Genomic DNA, 19,648 nt, shown 5'->3' on the forward strand with positions numbered 1-19,648 from the left:
TAAAGAAATTGTTTTAACTCTTTTTAATTCATATTTTTGTATGGGATGAAGTATTAGCTTTGTCTTTTAGTGGGTAAACATTGTAAAATAATAATTCTTCACTTTGACAAAGAAAAATCAACACCATCATCTTTAATTAAAAAATTGAGTTAGGTTCAAGAATATATTTATTCTACTTTTTAAACTTTATGAGTGTAATTAAGCTACTTAAAATTTAAATATTTTTTTAATATAAAAATTATCAGATTTCATTAGCAAAATGTCTAACCATGCTACAAGTTACAGTTGACCCGAAGCCATTGTAATAAGACCTCCGGGCTAATCGATCCATCGTTGATAAGGGCATTCTTAGCTAATTTGTCGGCCATTCAATTTCCCACCATAGGATTGAAATTGAAAATAACAGTTTAAAAAAAGAGTTTTCCAGCACAAGAATTTCCTCAATAATTGCTACTAGTTCCAGCGAGGGGCTTTGAATATCGAAGACCATATCTATGACTACCTTAGCATCTCCCTACAAATCACCTTCTCTATTATCCTTTCTCCTTTGCTAGTTGCATAGCCCCGTGAAAACTTAACGCTTCTATGAGGCCAGACTAACACAGTGATGTACATAGCTTGAACTGCAACTGAGAAGGTTACCATTTTCATCACTGGTCATAATTTCAGTTGCACCCTTTTGAGATTGTTTGTGAATAGCTCCATCAAGATTTACCTTAAACCAACCTGGAAAAAGGGCATGCTAGGTGTGCGATACTGTTGAAGGATCATCCATTAAAGAACTCACGAAGACTCCCATATCGTTGGGGTTAAGCTTGCATTGCACGAACTCATTTTAGTAGACCGAAATTTGTTCCATCATGGCTTCCACTGTCCATAATTATTGTTAAAAAACTTATATGTTTTTTTTTCCTTCCACAAGTCCTAGAGGATTATCGCTACATGTGAAGTAACATTTTCATTGTTCAGATCAGAACGAAAAAACCAAAAACCCATCCCACCATGCTCACATGTGAGTCTCGATGGTTGGGTCTAAACCCGAGCTAATACAATATGAATCCCATACTTGCCCGAAAAATTGGCACTATAAGAACAAATGGGACATTGGTTCTAGTTGGCCATACCTCTTACAAAGTCCACCAATTTGAGGCATACGTCTCGCTACAATTTCACCTATTGTTAGACCATCTCTTAGCATTTTTCATAGAAAAATTTTAATTCTCTGAGGGACTAGTAAAGACCATACCAGACGATGACATGACAACTACAAGCTATTACCATCACTTTCTTCCTTAGTTGGAATATGATGGATACTATAAAGAGCTATATAATATCCCGACTTCACAGTGAAAACTCCAAACTTCGTAAAATGCCATACATGCTTGTCATGTATTCGTGTTACACTCATTGGCATAGCTAGTATTGCCTCAGCATCCAAATCACTAATTAAAGATTTGACCATATCCTCTTTCCATATTCTAGTTGAAATAATAAATAATTGGGATACCCAATGAACACTAACTAGTGAGTTGTTCGACAGAGTAAGTTTGAAGGGATACTTTGGTAGGTATTCATGCGTCTAGCTTGCTGTGCATGTGTGTCCCATTTTTAACCTGCCACCTCAGCTAGTGTACTAATAAGGTTCTACCTTTCAACAGACTTTGCCATGCCCAAGAAGGATTATTGCCCAAGTTTGCATCCATGAGATCACCATATGGAAAGTACGTGGCCTTGAGTATTCTAACAGGCAAGGAGGTAGATGATTAGATCACATGCCAACACTATTTTGTCAGAAGTGTAAGATTAAAACTAGATAAGTTCCTGAAACTAAGACCCTCATCACTTTTAGGGACACATTTTTTCCATGAGACCCAATGCATTCGTCGCTCCCTATCCTTTTGTCCCCATAAAAAATGACTTATCATACTGTTGATTTCTCTACATAAACTCTAAATGAGATAGAAACATGACATAGTATATATCAAAAGAGTAGTTGCACTTTGATCATTACTTCTTTACCACCTATTGACAAATGTCTACTTCTCTAACCAACAAGCCTATTCGCCACCCTCTGTTTGATCTATGCAAAAGTTTGGCGTTTAGATTTAGTGACCACTGCAGGAAGGCCCAAGTACTTATCTTGATGGAAAAAGTTTTTTTTTTTTTTTTTTATCAAAAATATTGTATAATTTTTGTCATTTTTATTGTATGAAAATATTAAAATATGGTTTTTAATTTTTTTCAAAATACGGTTTTGATTGTTTTTTAATTTTTCTTAGGTTGCTTTTTGGTAAAACAATAAAAAAAATCAAAGAAAAACCGAAAACTAATCAAAAAATAACTGAAAAACAACCACACCATAATTTTTTTTTAAAACAACTAAAATATGATTTTTTAAAAGAAATTTAAATAGTAAAAATAATATTTTTTGTTAATTTTAGAATATTTATGAAATATTCCCTATTTTGAAACCCAATGATAGAGATTCCCATAATTCGAACTAGATAAATCTTCTTATTTGCTGATGTATTCTTGCTAAAGAAAATCGCCGATTTATTCTTGTTGATCCTTTGAGAAATTCACTTGGATTACGAAAATATTTAATAAATTTAATTATAAAAAAAAATTAGTTAAATTAAATTAAATTACTCTTTTATAGATATTGTAAAATTTATTATGCTATTCTAACATAAAGATAAAATAGAAAAAAGGTTAATATTGCATTAATGTATAAAAGAGACATATAATTGAAATTCTTTAATTTTTAAAAAATACAATTAATATAAAATGGCCGGAGGATGTAACTAACTCTACTAAAAATCTGTACACAAAAATATGCTATAGTACTGTATCAAGCATAAATAAGGGATACAAGTGTTTATTATGCTTTGCCCAATAAAACTTTTGAAGCAACGCAAAGAGAAGAGCCGAAGGCACAGCTAACTGTCTTTAGTTCAAGGGCCTCAATGATTAGAGCCAAGAAGAAAATTAAAATCAAGACACATCTTTCAGTACGAGCGGTGGTAAGTATTGGCTGAAGACAAAAAAAGATGTGTTAATGCGAAGGCCCCTGTGTTAGGAGTAGGTTGGTCCTGTGACACAGATAATGCGAAGTAGCATCAAGGAGTGAGTAGTCGATGTTGATTAGATACATGTGTCAGTCTTACATCCTCATATCAATATAAGATTCATCAGACACTCTTGTCGTCTCTCAATTTTTCCAAATCTCTCTCCTGGGCGGGTCGCTGCCTCACAAATATTGGAGTAAGGTATTCTTTTTCTCTTTGGTTGATCCAATCCGAAAGAGATTAAACTCGCAATTGCATGATTTTGAAGACTAAAGATTAAACTCGTAATTGCATGATTTTGAAAGCTAAATATTCATTACTTCTCCTGTGTCTGCCGAAACAGTGTTTGGTGTTTTCTGACTCCGCTTGCATTTGTTTACCTCTGAAATTGCATAATTTATACAAAGTCCGCCTTTGTTGATCAAATAGTTTACCGGTTTCTCTTTTTTTGTTTTTTGTTAATTAATAAATATATGTAGTACATTTATTATATTTTTTTATGGCTTCAAAAATGTATATTAAGTTAGTTTCTTTTTGCGAGAATTAATAAAATGTTAAGTTTTAATTTTCTTTATCTACTATTCACTAATAATAGTATCAATTGAAATTCATCACCCGAAAAATGCATTAAAATGTATTGTAATTTTATTGTATAACAAATCACTTCTAATAAATTAAAATAATGCTTATCATAAAAATTGAATTTAAACTATATTTAGTTAAAACTTATGATATTTATTTATAAATTTGAAGTTTGAAATACATAAAATTATAAAATTTATTTGTAAATAAAAAACTTAAATATTTTGAATAATGTGGAAGTTGGTAATTAAATTAGTATATAATTTGTTATAACTAAACTGAATTTTAATATAGTAAAATTTTAAATAAATTCTATATTAATAAGTTAATATATTTTATAACATCAAAATATTATTATTTTTATTATTCTTTTAATATATTTTTTGAATAAAATAAATTTTAATAAAATAGATCATTAAAATAATATAACAATAAACAAATATACTAGGAAGACAATCGTATTTATTTTATCCTTCTTAAATGTGATATAGCCATGTAGTGCAAAATGTGTAATGACTTGGAAACAGAGTAAGTCACCAATGAGACGAGAAAAGAGAGAAATGGAAGCGATAAGGGGATTGGGAAAACACGCGGATTGGACAGGACATGCTATCCCACACAAGCCTTTCGCTGAAGATAAGGGGGTCCCACACCATCACCCTCTCCATCCTGATACCGTAACTAAAAATAATCGTCATCTAATGCTATTTACCAAAATAAAACTAAATAATTTCCAGAAAATAAATATCCCCCTCCATTATTTGTATTTTGTAGTCCCTCGAGCATCTCCCGTTAAAAGAAAAACTCGAATATTTCCCAATACCATCTCTACGCCGTTGATTATATGTTACTCTGTTCCGCGACGTAGATGATAGAAACTGAATCGAAAAGGCGACAACATGTGAATAACCGCTCGACATTGTCATTTGAGAACCACAGAAAAAAGAAAAAACGGTTCTCTCTTCACCATAAGAGCTCACTCTAGCTACCCAAAGTACATTTCCCTCTCACCTCTCTAGAGCACGAGCAATGGAGTCGCGAGTATTGTCACGCGCCACCACCACTCTCTCCTCTTTGCCTCACTTACGGAGGCCTATGCGAGAGAGCAATACTACCAGTTTCGTTTCAATGAAACCGATCGGAACTGTCGGTGAAGGCGGGAACCTGATATGGGGAAGGCAACTCCGGCCATCTCTGCTTTTGGAAAGCTCTCCAGCAACCAAACGGGAGAATCTCCGCCCAACAATGGCTGCTGCTTCTTCTCCTGCTGAAGGAAGCGATTCCTCCGGGTGAGGTCCGTTTCCTCCGTTCTGACTCAGTCAACTCTTTCCGGTGTCGGATTCTGACTAGTTTTTGATATTCTTGCAGGGATAAAGTTGCTCCGGTCGGATTTTTTGAAAAATATCCGGCACTCGTTACCGGATTCTTCTTCTTCATGTGGTAGGTTTTAGTTTGGCTCTCTAACTGTCAAATGGTCAACGGCTCAAACGGTCAAAACTCGGTGTTTTAATTTATAATAATAATAATTATTATTATTATTATTTTGCAGGTACTTCTTGAACGTGATATTTAACATACTCAACAAGAAGATCTACAATTACTTCCCTTATCCTTAGTAAGTGGCAGTTTAATGCAGGAAAGTTTAAATTATGTTAGTTAGCGTGGTTTTGAAGAAAGTTTGTTGGTTCTGCTTATGTAGCTTTGTGTCAGTGATCCATTTGTTGGTTGGAGTTGTTTACTGTTTGGTTAGCTGGGCCGTTGGTCTTCCTAAGCGCGCCGTAAGTTTATACACCTCTTCTAGGCCCATTCACTTTGTTTTTATAATTCTCATGATATGCATTAAACTACTTCAAGAATTAATTATGCGTATGCAGTTGCAATTAACTACCCTTCCGTAGAAATTGTGAGATTTTCTCTTATTTGTATGCAATCTGAGGTCCTTGTGCACTGATACTTGTCACTGCTGCCCTTTGTGTAGCCAATTGACTCAAACCTCCTGAAGCTGTTGATACCTGTTGCCGTGTGTCATGCGTTAGGCCATGTGACCAGTAATGTTTCATTTGCAGCAGTTGCTGTCTCCTTCACTCATACAATCAAAGGTGACGCAGACAGAAGTCATTTCATTGTGCAAATTCTTGGGACCGGATGTTAATTTTTCTGTCTACCTTGTTTTACCACTATTTGTTACGTAGGCTCATAGCGTTCTGTTTTGGTTTCAGCTCTTGAGCCCTTCTTCAATGCTGCTGCTTCTCAATTTATTTTGGGACAGTCAATACCCATTACACTGTGGCTTTCACTTGCTCCCGTGGTTATTGGTAAGCTTTTTGGTTCTTATATCATGTCATGGCACCAAACGATATCTAAAACTACATTCTATTTGGAGTTCAGAACTACGCTATTGATTAATTGGCTCTACCCTCTATCGATTTGAATACTTCCATGAAAAGTATACATTCTCTTGGATTGGTGTAAATACTAAGCATGTAGATGAAACATTTGTATAAATATTAGCTCATGTAATTTGCACCGTCTTTGTGCAGTACATTCCCAGGAGAGGGTTTTCTGCACTAACAGCTGATACAGTACTATGCATTTTTTCCTAACATTCATTTGTGAATCAAATGCAGGTGTTTCCATGGCATCATTGACTGAGCTCTCATTCAATTGGATTGGCTTTATCAGTGCTATGATTTCCAACATCTCTTTCACTTACAGGAGTATCTACTCGAAGAAAGCTATGGTGATTTTCAGTGAAGATCTTGTTCCCATTCCTAGCATTTGCTGACCAATTTGAGAATTCGTTTCTTTGCATTAATTGCCCTTTTCTTCCTCCTCCTGCAGACTGATATGGACAGCACTAATATCTATGCTTACATTTCCATCATTGCTCTCTTTGTCTGTATTCCACCTGCCATTATTGTGAGTAAAAGCAACCTTGATGCTCCTGATGATTTATAATCAGAGGACTAAATTTAGAGTACCCAACATCTCATGTGTACTCCTACTTAACTCATGGTTGTTTTTGCAGTTCGAGGGACCTCAATTAATGAAGTATGGTTTTAATGATGCAATTGCTAAAGTGGGTACAACCAAGTTCATCACAGACCTCTTCTGGGTTGGAATGTTTTATCACCTCTACAACCAGGTAAGAATATCCTATTTATCCTTCATCAAAACCATGGGAGAATCAAATATGATTTCCCCTTTCAGCAACTGATTTTATGATGGTCTTTAAGAACTAAAAAGCAGTTTTTGCCTGTTAAAATTTTCAGTTGGCTACCAACACTTTGGAGAGGGTTGCACCTCTTACACATGCAGTCGGCAATGTGCTGAAACGTGTGTTTGTGATTGGCTTCTCAATCGTTGTCTTTGGTAATTATATCTAACCTGCTACTTGATGATTATCCTTTTATTTTTCTTGTTGACTATTTTTATCATGGATTAAAAAATGATACTAAAAGTATGTAATGCTTCCTCTGTACAGGTAACAAGATTTCAACACAAACTGGGATCGGAACATGCATTGCAATTGCTGGAGTGGCAATGTACTCCTTCCTGAAGGCTAAGATTGAAGAAGAGAAACGAGTGAGTATTATTGAAATATCTTAGTTGCAGCTTTTATCTATCCATTGATAAGAACCCAAATTTCAAACAGAAATATTCTTGAAGGTCACCTGTCGCATCATTCTCTAAACAAACACTTCCAGTCCATCTTATCTCAGCATCTGTCTCTGAAATTTACTATAAATTTGGTTTTGCAGCAGGGAAAAACAGCATGAGAAGGAAAGAAGCACCCGTGAAGAAAGAAGAATTTGCATGTAAAGAGATAATCTATTGCTCCAAAGATAAAAATGACAAGTGGAGTATCCTATTGTCATTGTGAATTTTTTTTTTTCATCAATTTTCTTTCATTCATGTTCAGTAAAAATAATGTATGTCACTTGCTATGTCTCTCAGAACAAGCTTTATATCAGTTAGTGAGTTTAACAGAAAGACTCGGAATGAATTATGTGAATACTAAACTAAATTTCCACTTCTGATGACCAACAAGATATGCTTTGCTAAAAGTTGCGATAACTACCCAACAAGTTATTCAACCATCAATCAACACAATCATCAGAACATATAACCTTAAAACAGAATTCTGGAAATAATCCCCATGGCGGCCGGCCGCCCGCAAATCCAGAAATTCTGCAATAAATGAATTATGAGCACTCCCAATCAAGCATTCCAGTAAAAAAGAAAAAAGGCAATCATATCTTTGAATCAACAGTAGTAAATCAATCTCTTAAATTTGTGAGTAACATCTGAGGCAATTAGAATTATTTAGGTCTATATGATCGGATTGTTGAACAATTTTGAAGTTCTTATTCAGGCCCAGTAAGCACAAAGAGAAGCCCAAGATGAGAAAAAAAGGAACCAAAGAAAAACGAGAGAGCTCGGGCCCTCCACTAACACAAACCGGAAATCATCCCTTGATTGTAGCAGCAGAAGATCCCATAGGCTCGAATCCTCCAAAAAACAACAACTATAGTTTCTATAAACAATAAGAACCCAGCCATTTTCTATGTAACTTCACAAAAGCAACCTTACATAATCCTTTTTTTTTTTTTTCTTAAAAAGAATTCATGTACGTAACAAAATTAAAAGAAATTAAAAAAACAACTGCAGACTTTTATTTTTCTTTATCAGAAAAAAAGAAGAAGAGAAAATGATAAAAAGAGCAAGTTGGAGAAACAAAATCAAATTAAGTACCTTTTTTTGTGTTGTGGTATTGTACACACATAAAGGCATGTATGTTATCCCAAAATTAAAAAAGAAAAATTAAAACAAAATACTAAATAAGAGAGCAATAAATGTTACTAATTTTAATGAAAAGTATGGCAAAGCAAATTAGAGTCAAGGAAGAATACCACTGTTGTTGGTCTTCTACTGTTGCTTTCCTATTTTCATTCTTGTATTGTTATTACTATCATTATCATTGTTATTATTATTATTTTTTACACTCATTGAATTTCCTTTGTTCATTAATTTTTTCATGTTGAACAAAATGGAAAATTATAATGTGTTAATAACGATAATGCTCTCCGCCTTTTTCTTCCTTGACTATCACGATATTTAGTTCTTCGATTGTTAGATAAAAAGGGAGAAAGAAACCCAAACAAACAAATTTTATATTTTTAATTTTCTTTTCTCTCTCTTTATCTCTCCCCTTTTTTGTTTGTTTGTTTGGTTTCTGTGTTTTGAAACCCTAATTTCCATTGGATTTGTGGATTCTGAGATCGCCGATCGCTTGATTACATGGAGGTTAATTCGTGTTCAGATGAAGAAAATAATCAGAACAACGGCAACAATACAAACAACAAAATCGCCGATGGACAAAGCAGACCTAAACGCCAGATGAAAACTCCTTTTCAACTCGAAGCTCTTGAAAAAGCTTATGCTTGTATGTTTTATGTTTATGCAAATTCAGATTTCTTTTTTTGTTTTTATTTATGTGTTTTCTGTTTCCTTCGTAACGAGTTTGGTTTGGATGTATATATATGTTTTTGTATGTAGATGTTGAATGTTTTAGTTTTTCTTTTCATGTATTCTTTTGTTCTAGTTTTTTTTTCTTCTATAATTGTTACCTCTATGTTGTTTTTGGTGTATATTGCATGTAAATTTTATTTTTTTTATTTTTAAAGTCTACTGGTATTTTATGATAAATTTGCATATGATCATGTTAATGGTTAGAGGTTTTTGTTGATTTTTGTGTATCTCTTCATGCTTTAAATGTAGTGGATACATATCCTTCGGAGAAGGTGCGAGCAGAATTATCACAAAGGTTGAATCTTACTGATAGGCAATTACAAATGTGGTTTTGTCATAGAAGATTGAAGGACAAAGACAAAAAGGAAGAAAAAAAGGAAACTCCTTCCAACAGGAAGCGTAAGGCCGTGCATTTATCAGAGTCTCCTGTCGAGGAGATGAGGGCAATCATACCTGAGCCTGGAAGTGATGATGGTTCTGGTTCTGGTTCAGGCTCTAGTCCATTTATGGATCCCAGGAAGGTGGTATCTGCTGATGTGCCAATGAATAGGAGGTACTATGAGTCGTCGCCACAGTCAGTTATGGAGCTTAGAGCTATTGCCTGTGTGGAAGCACAGTTGGGAGAGCCATTAAGGGACGATGGACCAATTCTTGGAATGGAGTTTGATCCCTTGCCACCTGATGCATTTGGGGAACCTATATGTATGACCTTGTTAACTAATTTCAATAAAGCACTACTTTAGTTACTAGATAGTATGTTTATAGTTGAAATGCGATGAGGTAAATATAGAAATTCTGCTGCCTTGTTGGCCTTGTGGGTTTTATTTTTCTTGTTATGTCTCTCTATATTTTATTTGCTTAGTATAATAATGTTAAGCTTATCAGAATTTAAAATTTGGTCTATTAGTATATCTCTTTAGAGAATAAATTCTGGTCCTAAGGGATGCAGTTTTTTTTATCACCAATTTCAGTTAATGCTCTTTGTCATCAAAATTTCATCAGTATGGTTTCCTATAATATCTTGTTTGGCTGTGATCTATTTGAGTTTTTACTTATGTTCTAGAATTCTATATATCCTGTTTATATTGATTTGTCTCCTCAGTTTTGATGTTTGGAGTTCATTTTCTAACTCCTTTATTGTTCTATATGTGTGGCAGCAATGGTAGAGCAGCAGAAGCGTTCAGCTCATTCTTATGATGGCAAAGTATATGAGAGACACAACACAAAATCAAGCAAAGTTGGTTCCTCTAATTCTTCACTTGATTCTGTTAGACCCCAGCATATTTGGCATGCTTCGTGATGGATATGATTAATTATACTTATTTGCTGCTGTAGAACTGCAATATGGTCAACATACTAGATGTGTTCTTATTATGTTCACTGTAATACATGGTTTTCTTTTCCTTTTAAGTCCTTGTTATTTCTAATTTTCTCATTAATATCGCCTTCTCAAAGTTTTGCTCATAATTTTTGGTGCATTTTTGTGTGATGCTTTTGCATCAGCTGCAGCACCATCATTTGGATCTCCCAGTAATTCTTATGAGTCATAAATGATTGTTTATGATATTGATACTGTTAGCTTGAATCGATGTATGCATTTCTATGCCTGCCTCAACCATGGTTGTACAGTATGTACTTTCTAGTTTATATTGGTGAAATTCTCACAATTATCAAAATTATCCCAGGCTTTTGCAAGAGTGTTTCATGAGTATCAGTTTCTCCCTGACCAGTCCAGTATTAGGTCTGATGCATATGGACAAGTTGCTCAATCTCCTTATCATGATTCTCCAGTTGATAATCTTAGGGGTAGAGCATCCTTGGTGCTTGGAGATGAACCATTGTCCAGGGGTCATGGTGTCCAAGGTTCACGTGTTCGCCTTTTTTCTCAACCAGAAAAGAAAGGACATGTTTTTTCATCACCTCGCAGGGATGATGACTATCTCCTGCAACATGACTCCTATACCAACAATAGAATAAGTGCCCAGACAAGTAGTCATCCAATTATGGGATCAGAAAATCCAGATGGTTTTTCCGATGCCCAAATCCTCCACACTGAGACAGATGTGTGGATGGAAAAGAAGCGCAAGGTACCAAACATGGTTTATAGGCTTTTCTTTTTTCTTCCTCTTTTCCTTGTCCTTTTCTTCTTTTTCTTTTTCTTGGAAAAAGGATTGTGGACTTATAATTGGCTACTGCTTGTAGATTGATGAAGCTAGAACTGTAAGAGATCCTGAAGCTAATGAATATCGTATCCGCAAAGAGCTTGAGAAAAAGGATCAGCTGAGGCGGAAGGTATTCTTTTATCAATCATGAGATGGTAACTGGTAACCATGCAATATATTTATATCCAATACTAATGTTTGACCTTGTTTATTAGAATGAAGAACGGATAAAGAAAGATATGGAAAGGCAGGATCGTGAAAGACGGAAGGAAGAAGAGAGGTTGATGCGTGAAAGGCAGCGGGAGGAGGAGAGATCACTGCGTGAGCAAAAACGTGAATTGGAGAGAAGAGAGAAATTTTTGCAGAAAGAGTATTTAAGAGTGAGTGGTGGACTCTACCTCTGTTATTTTCAGCCTAATTTAGGTTTTTTCTGCTGTTTTGATGTTCAGATAGGGATCATCTCAACTGTCTCTTCTTTTCTGTTTATTTACTTGTAAAGGCTGAGAAAATGAGGCAAAAAGAGGAGCTTCGGAAGGAAAAAGAGGCAGTTAAGCGCCAAGCAGCCATTGAGAAGGCCACCGCACGCAGAATCGCTAAGGAATCTTTGGATCTTATAGAGGATGAACAGCTAGAACTCATGGAAATAGCTGTTGCGAGCAAGGGGTTAGCCTCAATAGTTCACCTCAACTATGATGCTTTGCAAAGCCTTGAGTCATTTAGAGGTAAGGCTGCCTTTTTTAAGTAAATAAGTTAATTCATGTTGTCTTTTGTTTTAGTGCCAAAACTCAAAACTAGCCTGTTAGAATTATAATTTTTTAGTTCTAAGAATAGCAGGGTGTCTACTCTCTGTTAGGCCAAATACTTTCAACATAATAACTTCTGTAAATATTGCCTATGCACCTTGCTAGCAGCCAGCATTACCGAATAGATTATATGTTTTGCTACCATTTCTAGTAGCCATCATCATCCTTTTTGTAAATTACGGTGACATTGTAGTGCTCACAAGTGCATGATTTAAATGTGTCTAAAGTAAGGAATTGGCTAAAGAATGAAAAGTGGTGATGGTACTAATATTTTTATTATTATGAGCCCACTTTTAGGTGGCATATGGGTTACTCTCTTATAATATTAGCTTGCATTTTGTTGAATTATGTATTTGGGGATAAGGAGGATTCTGATAAAAGACATGAGTCAGATTTTACATTTGTCCTAAAAGATATGAGATCTAATTCTCTAGATTGTAACAGTTAGATTTTAGCAGTTAAAGTGCTTCATTGCCATACTCTATTAAACTCCAATTTTGTAAAGAAAATTATTATCTTTTCAAATCGACTAAAAGATGCAAGCAAATGAAATCTTAGCCTTTGCTTCTAAACAAGGAAAATGAACTTCTTGTAGCTACTAAAATTTAACTTTTGCTTCTGATAAAGAACTGTCACAAGGCTCTAATTCATTGTCTCCAGTTTTTGCATCTTGAATGCAATCGGCATTATGCATCGAAATAATGCTATTACTGGTTGTTCATACTGATGATTTCTTCTCATTGTTGTTTGGTGAACGTTTTCCATCTGTAAGACCGTAACATGTTCTTTTTTGCTTCAGACTCTTTGAGCATGTTCCCACCTCAGTCTGTTCAATTAACAAAGCCCTTTGCAATTCAACCTTGGATGGATTCAGAGGAAAATATTGGGAATCTTCTGATGGTATGTCCTAAAATCATCTTTTATTTTGCTCCTCTTTTTTACTTGTCCATTTTCTGATGAAGGGTAACTCATTCCATGACTGGGAGGGATGGTAGATTTCTAGTTCACACAGTTCTCTCGATTTGTATGAGTTAATAAGTGGCCAATTGTGCTAGGTTGCAATATTCATTTTGTAGCTATGATTATGTTTTGTGTTGATATCCAACTTCATTAGGTGCATCTAGCAGTCTTAACTGTAAGCCTAAAATGGGATTTTGGATTTTTGACGGGCTCATTTGCTATTCTCATGAAATGTTTAAGGTGTGAATGTCTTGCAATCTCCTAAATTTGTTGTCTATAATTATTATAGTGCTCAATAGACATTTTCATACGTGAATTTAGTGCATCCTGTATTGAGATCATATGTATCCATTTCAGGTTTGGAGATTTTTTATTACTTTTGCTGATGTTATTGGGTTATGGCCTTTTACACTTGATGAGTTTGTTCAAGCCTTTCATGATTATGTAAGTTATAAATGTTGTGCATTTCATTTGTTGCTTCTTTTTTTAGGCATCTATTTTTTTCTGTCTTCCTAATTTTTGTGTGCGTGTGTGTATGATTTTGGTTAGGATTCGAGGTTGCTGGGTGAGGTACATGTTTCTCTTCTAAGATTGATAATCAAAGATATCGAAGATGTTGCTCGGACACCATCTATCGGATTGGGTACAAACCAATACTCTCCAGCTAATCCTGAAGGTGGACATCCGCAGATTGTTGAGGGGGTAAGTTTTGTTCCACTAATATGTTAAAGGAGTTATTCATTGGCATGACATTCTCTATGTGGATGCTGAGCCAACTTCTTTTACTGTGTACTAGGCATATATGTGGGGCTTTGACATACGCAACTGGCAACGACATCTAAACCCAGTAACATGGCCTGAAATATTTCGGCAATTGGCATTGTCTGCGGGCTTTGGTCCACGGTTGAAGAAAAAGGGTACAGCATGGACATACTTGGGTGATAATGATGAGGTTTGTCCCTTAAGTTATTTCTGCATTTTTCATTCTGTTCTCAGTCCTTCTGTTGAGCTCCTTGAATGTACCACATAAAATTATAGCAATTGAAAGTGAGGCTTTGCTTAATAAGGAGATCTATCTTGTGATATTGCCATTGATTTATTGATCAGCTTTGTCTGGTATCTCCCTAGGCGTGAATGAGAAATGGTTGCTCTTCACAGCTGTATGGATAGCAGTTGTAGTTTACAGCATCATTTTAATATAGTATTCATTATCTACTTGAATGCTGGTGCTATATCATCAAATTGACTTCACAGATTGGGTATTGCTCATTTCATTTGACTTTTGTAACACAATTGTGTATAGCCACTTTTGCATTTTCTTTTTGTAGAACTTTAATGTTGATATAATTTTCCAAATACTTCATACTCGTTAAGACTCTTCATATCCTTTGATTTGATTTACATATTTGTAATTGCAGGTTAAAGGTTGTGAAGATACAATTTCTACCCTACGCAATGGATCAGCAGCCGAAAATGCATTTGCACTTATGCGAGAAAGGGGCTTATTACTTCCTCGGAGATCTAGGCATCGGTTGACACCTGGAACGGTTAAGTTTGCAGCCTTTCATGTTCTTTCATTGGAGGGAAGCAAGGGACTAACAGTCCTAGAGCTTGCAGACAAGATTCAGGTGAGTGCTTTTATATCTTGAGTTTTACCTTTTTGCTACCATGCCTTGTCCTTATTTTCCTTTCTTGTTTGCACATAGAAATCTGGACTTCGGGACCTGACAACAAGTAAGACACCAGAGGCTTCTATATCTGTTGCCTTGACAAGGGATCAAAAGCTTTTTGAAAGAATCGCTCCTTCAACATATTGTCTGCGGGCTGCTTACAGAAAGGATCCTGCTGATGCTGAGGCAATTCTTTCAGCTGCTAGAAAAAAAATTCGGATATTTGAAAATGGGTTTTTAGGTGGAGATGATGCTGATGATGTTGAAAGAGATGAAGAATCTGAAGGCGATGTTGAAGAGGACCCTGAAGTTGATGATTTAGCTACTCCATTGACTGCTAACAAAAGTGCGGTCCATTCTAATGAAGCAAACACTTGTTCTGGAAGTGGAAAAGATAATGTCTGCAGTGGCGTTCCATTATCTATAAAAAATGAACTTGTAAAAGAACCTTCATCTGTCCCATCGAATGGTCTCAAGGATGCAAAGACCCCAAGCATCGAGCAATGTGTTGCTCAAGATGTAGTGGCTGCTAATATAGATGAGGAAAATATTGAGATTGATGAAAGCAAGTCAGGTGAATCATGGATTCAAGGACTTGCAGAAGCGGAGTATGCTCATCTCAGTGTCGAGGAGCGTCTTAATGCCCTTGTCGCTTTGGTTGGTATTGCAAATGAAGGAAATACAATCCGTTCTGTACTTGAGGTAATGGCTTTTTCCAACTAGTCCTATGTTAAAGAGATGGGATCAGTGTCGTATATTATAAGAGATGGGTTCAGTACTTTCTCTTACCTTTGTTTTTTCTTTTTAGTATATTAAGTGATGGTAGTTTTGCAGGATCGTTTGGAAGCTGCAAATGCTCTTAAGAAGCAAATGTGGGCTGAGGCACAATTAGATAGAAGTCGCTTGAAAGAAGATATTATGAGTAAATTAGATTTTTCATCTTCTATTGGGGTTAGAGCTGAACTCCAAGTTGCTAGTTCTGCTGTGGAGGGGAGTCAAAGCCCATTGCTTCTTGTTGATAGTAAAAGTAAGGAAGCATCTCCAAGCACCGGTGAAGACCAAAAGTCATTGCTTGCATCAGAAAGTGTTCCAACTGAAAAACAGTTGGTTGTTCAAGATCCTTCTTCAAATCCTGATAATTTCTCAAGTCAGCAACATGGATACGGTTCGAAAAGGTCTCGTTCGCAGTTAAAAGCTTATATTGGCCACATAGCGGAAGAGACGTATGTTTATAGGTCCTTGCCTCTTGGACAAGATCGGAGAAGGAATCGATACTGGCAGTTTGTTGCATCTGCTTCTAAAAATGATCCTTGTTCTGGTTGGATCTTTGTTGAATTACATGATGGGAATTGGAGGCTTATTGATTCCGAAGAGGTATTGTAACTTTTATGGTTTGTTTCTTTTCTTTCCCCACTCATGATATCATCTGCAACATATGATGACCTTTGTTATTTTGGTTTTTAAGCATTTATGACAACAACATCAATAACATATCCATAGTTATTGGCAGTGATAAGATTGACTTATTAAAATATGGTTGTTAAACTTCCATTATTTATTAGAAGGATTATGATTTGCAGGTAATATTAGTTTTAAGTTGACCATGGAGTGTTTATATAGAGATGGTTATTTTGTTGTTAATTTGATTCCCCATAAATGGGGTATTCCTCAATCTTTTACTCTCATTTTTTGCACTTTGTCCTTCTTTCATATGGGCAAAATCTTTCTTAAAATCTTTATCTTGATTGTCATGGTTCCATATCCTTGTTTGGGTAGAGGTAGGAAATTGCCTTTTTGGTCTTGACTATTGGGACCTGGAAACACCTTCTGATGGTTGATTGAATGACAATATGAATTCAGTTCATAAGATTAATTGCTGATTTGTAATTGATGTGTTATAACATATTTAAAATAATATATAATTCCATTTTTCTGCAGGCCTTTGATGCCCTTTTGTCTTCTTTGGATACTCGCGGGGTTAGGGAATCTCATTTGCGTATAATGTTGCAAAAAGTTGAGAAATCCTTCAAAGATAATATTCGAAGGAACTTGCATTCTCGAGCAACGGCTGAAACCGAAGCTTGTGAAGCAGACTCTAGCTCTATCTGCTCGGCTGGCTATGGTAGTCCGACCAGTATGGTTTGTGGTTCAAACTTGGATACCTCGAACACTTCTTCTTTGTTCAGAATTGAGCTTGGGAGAAATGAAATGGAAAAGAAAGGTGCTTTAAAGAGGTACCAAGATTTTCAGAAGTGGATGTGGAAGGAATGCTTCAATTCCTTAACATTATGTGCTATGAAATATGGGAAGAAAAGGTGTATTCAGCTATTGGCCACTTGTGAATGGTGTTTTGACTCTTATCTCGCTGAAGACACCCACTGTCTTTCTTGCCACCAGACATTCAGTACTGCTAATAAGAGCTTTAATATTTTTGAACATGAAGTTCAGTGTAAAGATAAAACAAAGTTGGACCATGGGGTCTGTGATTCTTCTCTACCTCCAGGAATCAGATCGCTTAAGGCTCTATTATCTCTCATTGAGGTGAAATGACATTACAATTCTTATCTAATAGACTTGCAGGCTTAGATCTCATGCGTTGGAAACTATGTTGTTTCTTTGTTGTTGTTGTTGTTTTGGTTAAACAAGCAATTATGTTGTTTTTGCTCATTATATGTATGTTGAATCAGGTATCTGTTCCAGCAGAAGCTCTCGAGTCATTTTGGACAGAAAACCATAGAAAGACCTGGGCTATGAAGTTGAACAAGTCATCATCAACTGAGGAACTCCTTCAGGTTCTTGGCATGCTTAATACTGCCAAAATCAAAATATGTTGGACAAGAAAGTGATAATTGTGGTGTTTTTTGTTTAACATGAATTTGAAATACCTACTCAAATCTTTCTTTAGTAAATCCTTCAAGATGCATTGCATCTAGCATAATCAATATATTACTGTTATGCACATAACCTGCTTTTATTTTTGAATTGGTTGCACACTTTTCTCCACCAGATAAGTAGAACACAATGCTATACAAGGTTATGGAGTCATTACATGCTATGAATCCAAGTAGAAGGATTGCATGTATTTTATATATGTTTGCTTCCTATAAGCACTTGTGTCTATAGAGTGCAGCAACAAACTGTGATGAGCCGCTATCTTGAGATGGCATATTGTGCACGGCATTATATCTTAATCTTTTCTACATGGGAGTACTATTTTACTTATTTGACAGTTTGTATTGCAGATGTTGACTGTTCTGGAAAGTGCTATAAAACGAGATTGTTTATCTGCAAACTTCGAGATGACAAAAGAATTCTCGGGCGGCTCTATTTTGTCACACAGTGCATTACATAGTCGTGCTGATCTGAGATCAGTTCCTGTGCTGCCATGGATACCGAAAACCACAGCTGCGGTGGCTCTGAGGCTTTTCGATCTGGATGCATCAATTGCATACATTCAACGTGAGAAAGCTGAGCCCAGTGAGGACAAGCCGATCAAACTATTTATGGTCAGTTATTCCTTGGATGCGTCAGCTTTTTCTTTTTCTATATGACATATATATTTATTTGTGCGTCTCCAAGTTAGTGTTGGCTTCTTTACCTTTTCACTTGGTCATCAATTTTGAGATTGTTTACAACTGATTAGCTAATCCCTTTTCCTTGGTTGCAGAAGCTTCCTTCAAGATACTCTCCTCTCAAGAATAAAGAGGTTGAACTAAAAGAACTAAAGCAAGAACATGTCAAAGAAGATCGATTCACTGACGTGCGTAACAAGCGTAACAGCTGCAAACGTGGTGGACGAGGAGGCAGTGATCAAGGGTATGGTACAAAGTCGCGAAAAAGAGTACCTGGTATTAAATCCAATGCCAATAGGCGCAATGCTGGGGAAATTGGGAAACTCAATATGGGACCAAGGCAACAAGGACGAAGAACAACTGCACAACTTTCTGGTCGGGGTCGTCGAACGGTTAGAAAGAGAAGAGCAGAGGTAATGGTAGCTGAAGAGACATTGATCAATCGTTTGAGCGACACCGTTGTCCCAAGGAGCTATGGTGGATCATTAAGAAGCTTAGCCGAGGAAGATTGGGGTGATGAAAAAATTGGGATGGATGTGGACGATGCTGATAACAGTAACAGTGTGGAAGCAGCAGGATCTGACGACAATGTTGAAGCAGAGGAATTTGAACAAGGAAATTGGGAACAGAGTTTCAGCCGAGGCTTCAATGGCTGGAATAGAAACTCAATAGAAATGAGTGACGATGATGGAGATGCTTCTGGTGATGATAATGTCATTGAAGATGCGGGAGTTGAAGACTCGGAGGAAGACATAGATACCAGCGAGGGCTCAGGAAGAGTACCTAATAATAATAAGATGGAGAATGATGAAGGCACAGACTCGGAGGCCTCGGATGACTATAGTGAGTGAAGTGTTTTTATACCTACTGCCGTGTTTGCAAGTAAGCTGCATTATTTTTCTTTGCAGCTTGAATAGTGTCTGATCAAGGGTGTAGAAGAAACAGGAGTGCCCCGTCCCGTTCCACTAAGGTGCAACACATTATTAGAAAGAGAAGATAGAAATTAGAAGTAATTTAGATGATCTGCATTATATTCACTATTATTAACGAGCATTGATTGTGAGCACGAGGCATGAACCTTTGAGAGATGAGTTCTCCCCCTTTTGTAACTCTAGTATTTTTCCTTTTTCATTATATAATTCTTTCAAGTGTAATAGAAATTTTATAAATAAAATAGTCTTTTAAGTTATGTTTTAACCCTCAGCATGTGGCAAACAGTAAAGGTAGAAAGGGTTAAATTCCAAAGTAATTCAATAGCTCTGGTATTGTATCCTAGTAGCAGCGTAGGAAAGACCCCCG

At 36.0% G+C, this 19,648-nt stretch overlaps 2 protein-coding genes across 6 annotated transcripts; both read left to right on the forward strand.

The window, feature by feature from the left end:
* Positions 1-4,440: 4,440 nt before the first annotated feature.
* LOC8258423 (triose phosphate/phosphate translocator TPT, chloroplastic) lies at positions 4,441-7,683 on the forward strand. 4 transcript variants are annotated; one of them, XM_015714951.3, is made up of 12 exons: positions 4,443-4,939; positions 5,019-5,090; positions 5,200-5,265; positions 5,350-5,428; positions 5,629-5,749; positions 5,870-5,965; positions 6,278-6,390; positions 6,492-6,569; positions 6,679-6,795; positions 6,923-7,022; positions 7,135-7,235; positions 7,415-7,683. In XM_015714951.3, exons 1-12 carry the CDS (start codon positions 4,680-4,682, stop codon positions 7,427-7,429), a joined length of 1,218 nt encoding a protein of 405 aa, XP_015570437.1. In that variant the 5' UTR covers positions 4,443-4,679; the 3' UTR covers positions 7,430-7,683. The 4 variants fall into 4 exon arrangements, with proteins under 4 accessions (XP_025015165.1, XP_015570437.1, XP_002509428.1 ...); XM_002509382.4 differs by having other exon boundaries at positions 4,449-4,939; positions 7,412-7,683; XM_048374965.1 differs by having other exon boundaries at positions 4,803-4,944; positions 7,412-7,683.
* A 647-nt stretch (positions 7,684-8,330) lies between these two features.
* Positions 8,331-19,546, forward strand: LOC8258424 (homeobox-DDT domain protein RLT1). 2 transcript variants are annotated; one of them, XM_015714942.3, is made up of 18 exons: positions 8,331-9,096; positions 9,432-9,884; positions 10,340-10,419; positions 10,868-11,269; positions 11,385-11,474; positions 11,560-11,724; positions 11,844-12,066; positions 12,947-13,047; positions 13,465-13,551; positions 13,657-13,809; positions 13,904-14,059; positions 14,526-14,735; positions 14,814-15,479; positions 15,612-16,151; positions 16,716-17,318; positions 17,465-17,569; positions 18,020-18,283; positions 18,448-19,546. In XM_015714942.3, the coding sequence occupies exons 1-18, from the start codon at positions 8,952-8,954 to the stop codon at positions 19,198-19,200; spliced, it is 5,196 nt and encodes a 1,731-aa protein (XP_015570428.2). In that variant the 5' UTR covers positions 8,331-8,951; the 3' UTR covers positions 19,201-19,546. The 2 variants fall into 2 exon arrangements, with proteins under 2 accessions (XP_015570428.2, XP_002509429.2); XM_002509383.4 differs by having other exon boundaries at positions 8,333-9,096; positions 18,445-19,546.
* Positions 19,547-19,648: the final 102 nt, after the last annotated feature.

Source organism: Ricinus communis, chromosome 5 (genome assembly GCF_019578655.1).
Source record: "Ricinus communis isolate WT05 ecotype wild-type chromosome 5, ASM1957865v1, whole genome shotgun sequence".
Lineage (NCBI taxonomy): Eukaryota > Viridiplantae > Streptophyta > Magnoliopsida > Malpighiales > Euphorbiaceae > Ricinus > Ricinus communis.

What these genes read in the sequence shown, in the direction of transcription:
- LOC8258423 (XM_025159397.2), top strand. Translation starts at nt 4,680, where the DNA reads ATGGAGTCGCGAGTATTGTCACGCGCCACCACCACTCTCTCCTCTTTG. An exon ending in TTGGTCTTCCTAAGCGCGCC is followed by an intron (nt 5,429 to 5,628) that starts GTAAGTTTATAC and finishes CCCTTTGTGTAG; the next exon opens with CCAATTGACTCAAACCTCCT. An exon ending in GTATTCCACCTGCCATTATT is followed by an intron (nt 6,570 to 6,678) that starts GTGAGTAAAAGC and finishes TTGTTTTTGCAG; the next exon opens with TTCGAGGGACCTCAATTAAT.
- LOC8258424 (XM_002509383.4), top strand. Translation starts at nt 8,952, where the DNA reads ATGGAGGTTAATTCGTGTTCAGATGAAGAAAATAATCAGAACAACGGC. An exon ending in TCTTGAAAAAGCTTATGCTT is followed by an intron (nt 9,097 to 9,431) that starts GTATGTTTTATG and finishes CTTTAAATGTAG; the next exon opens with TGGATACATATCCTTCGGAG. An exon ending in TGCATTTGGGGAACCTATAT is followed by an intron (nt 9,885 to 10,339) that starts GTATGACCTTGT and finishes TATGTGTGGCAG; the next exon opens with CAATGGTAGAGCAGCAGAAG.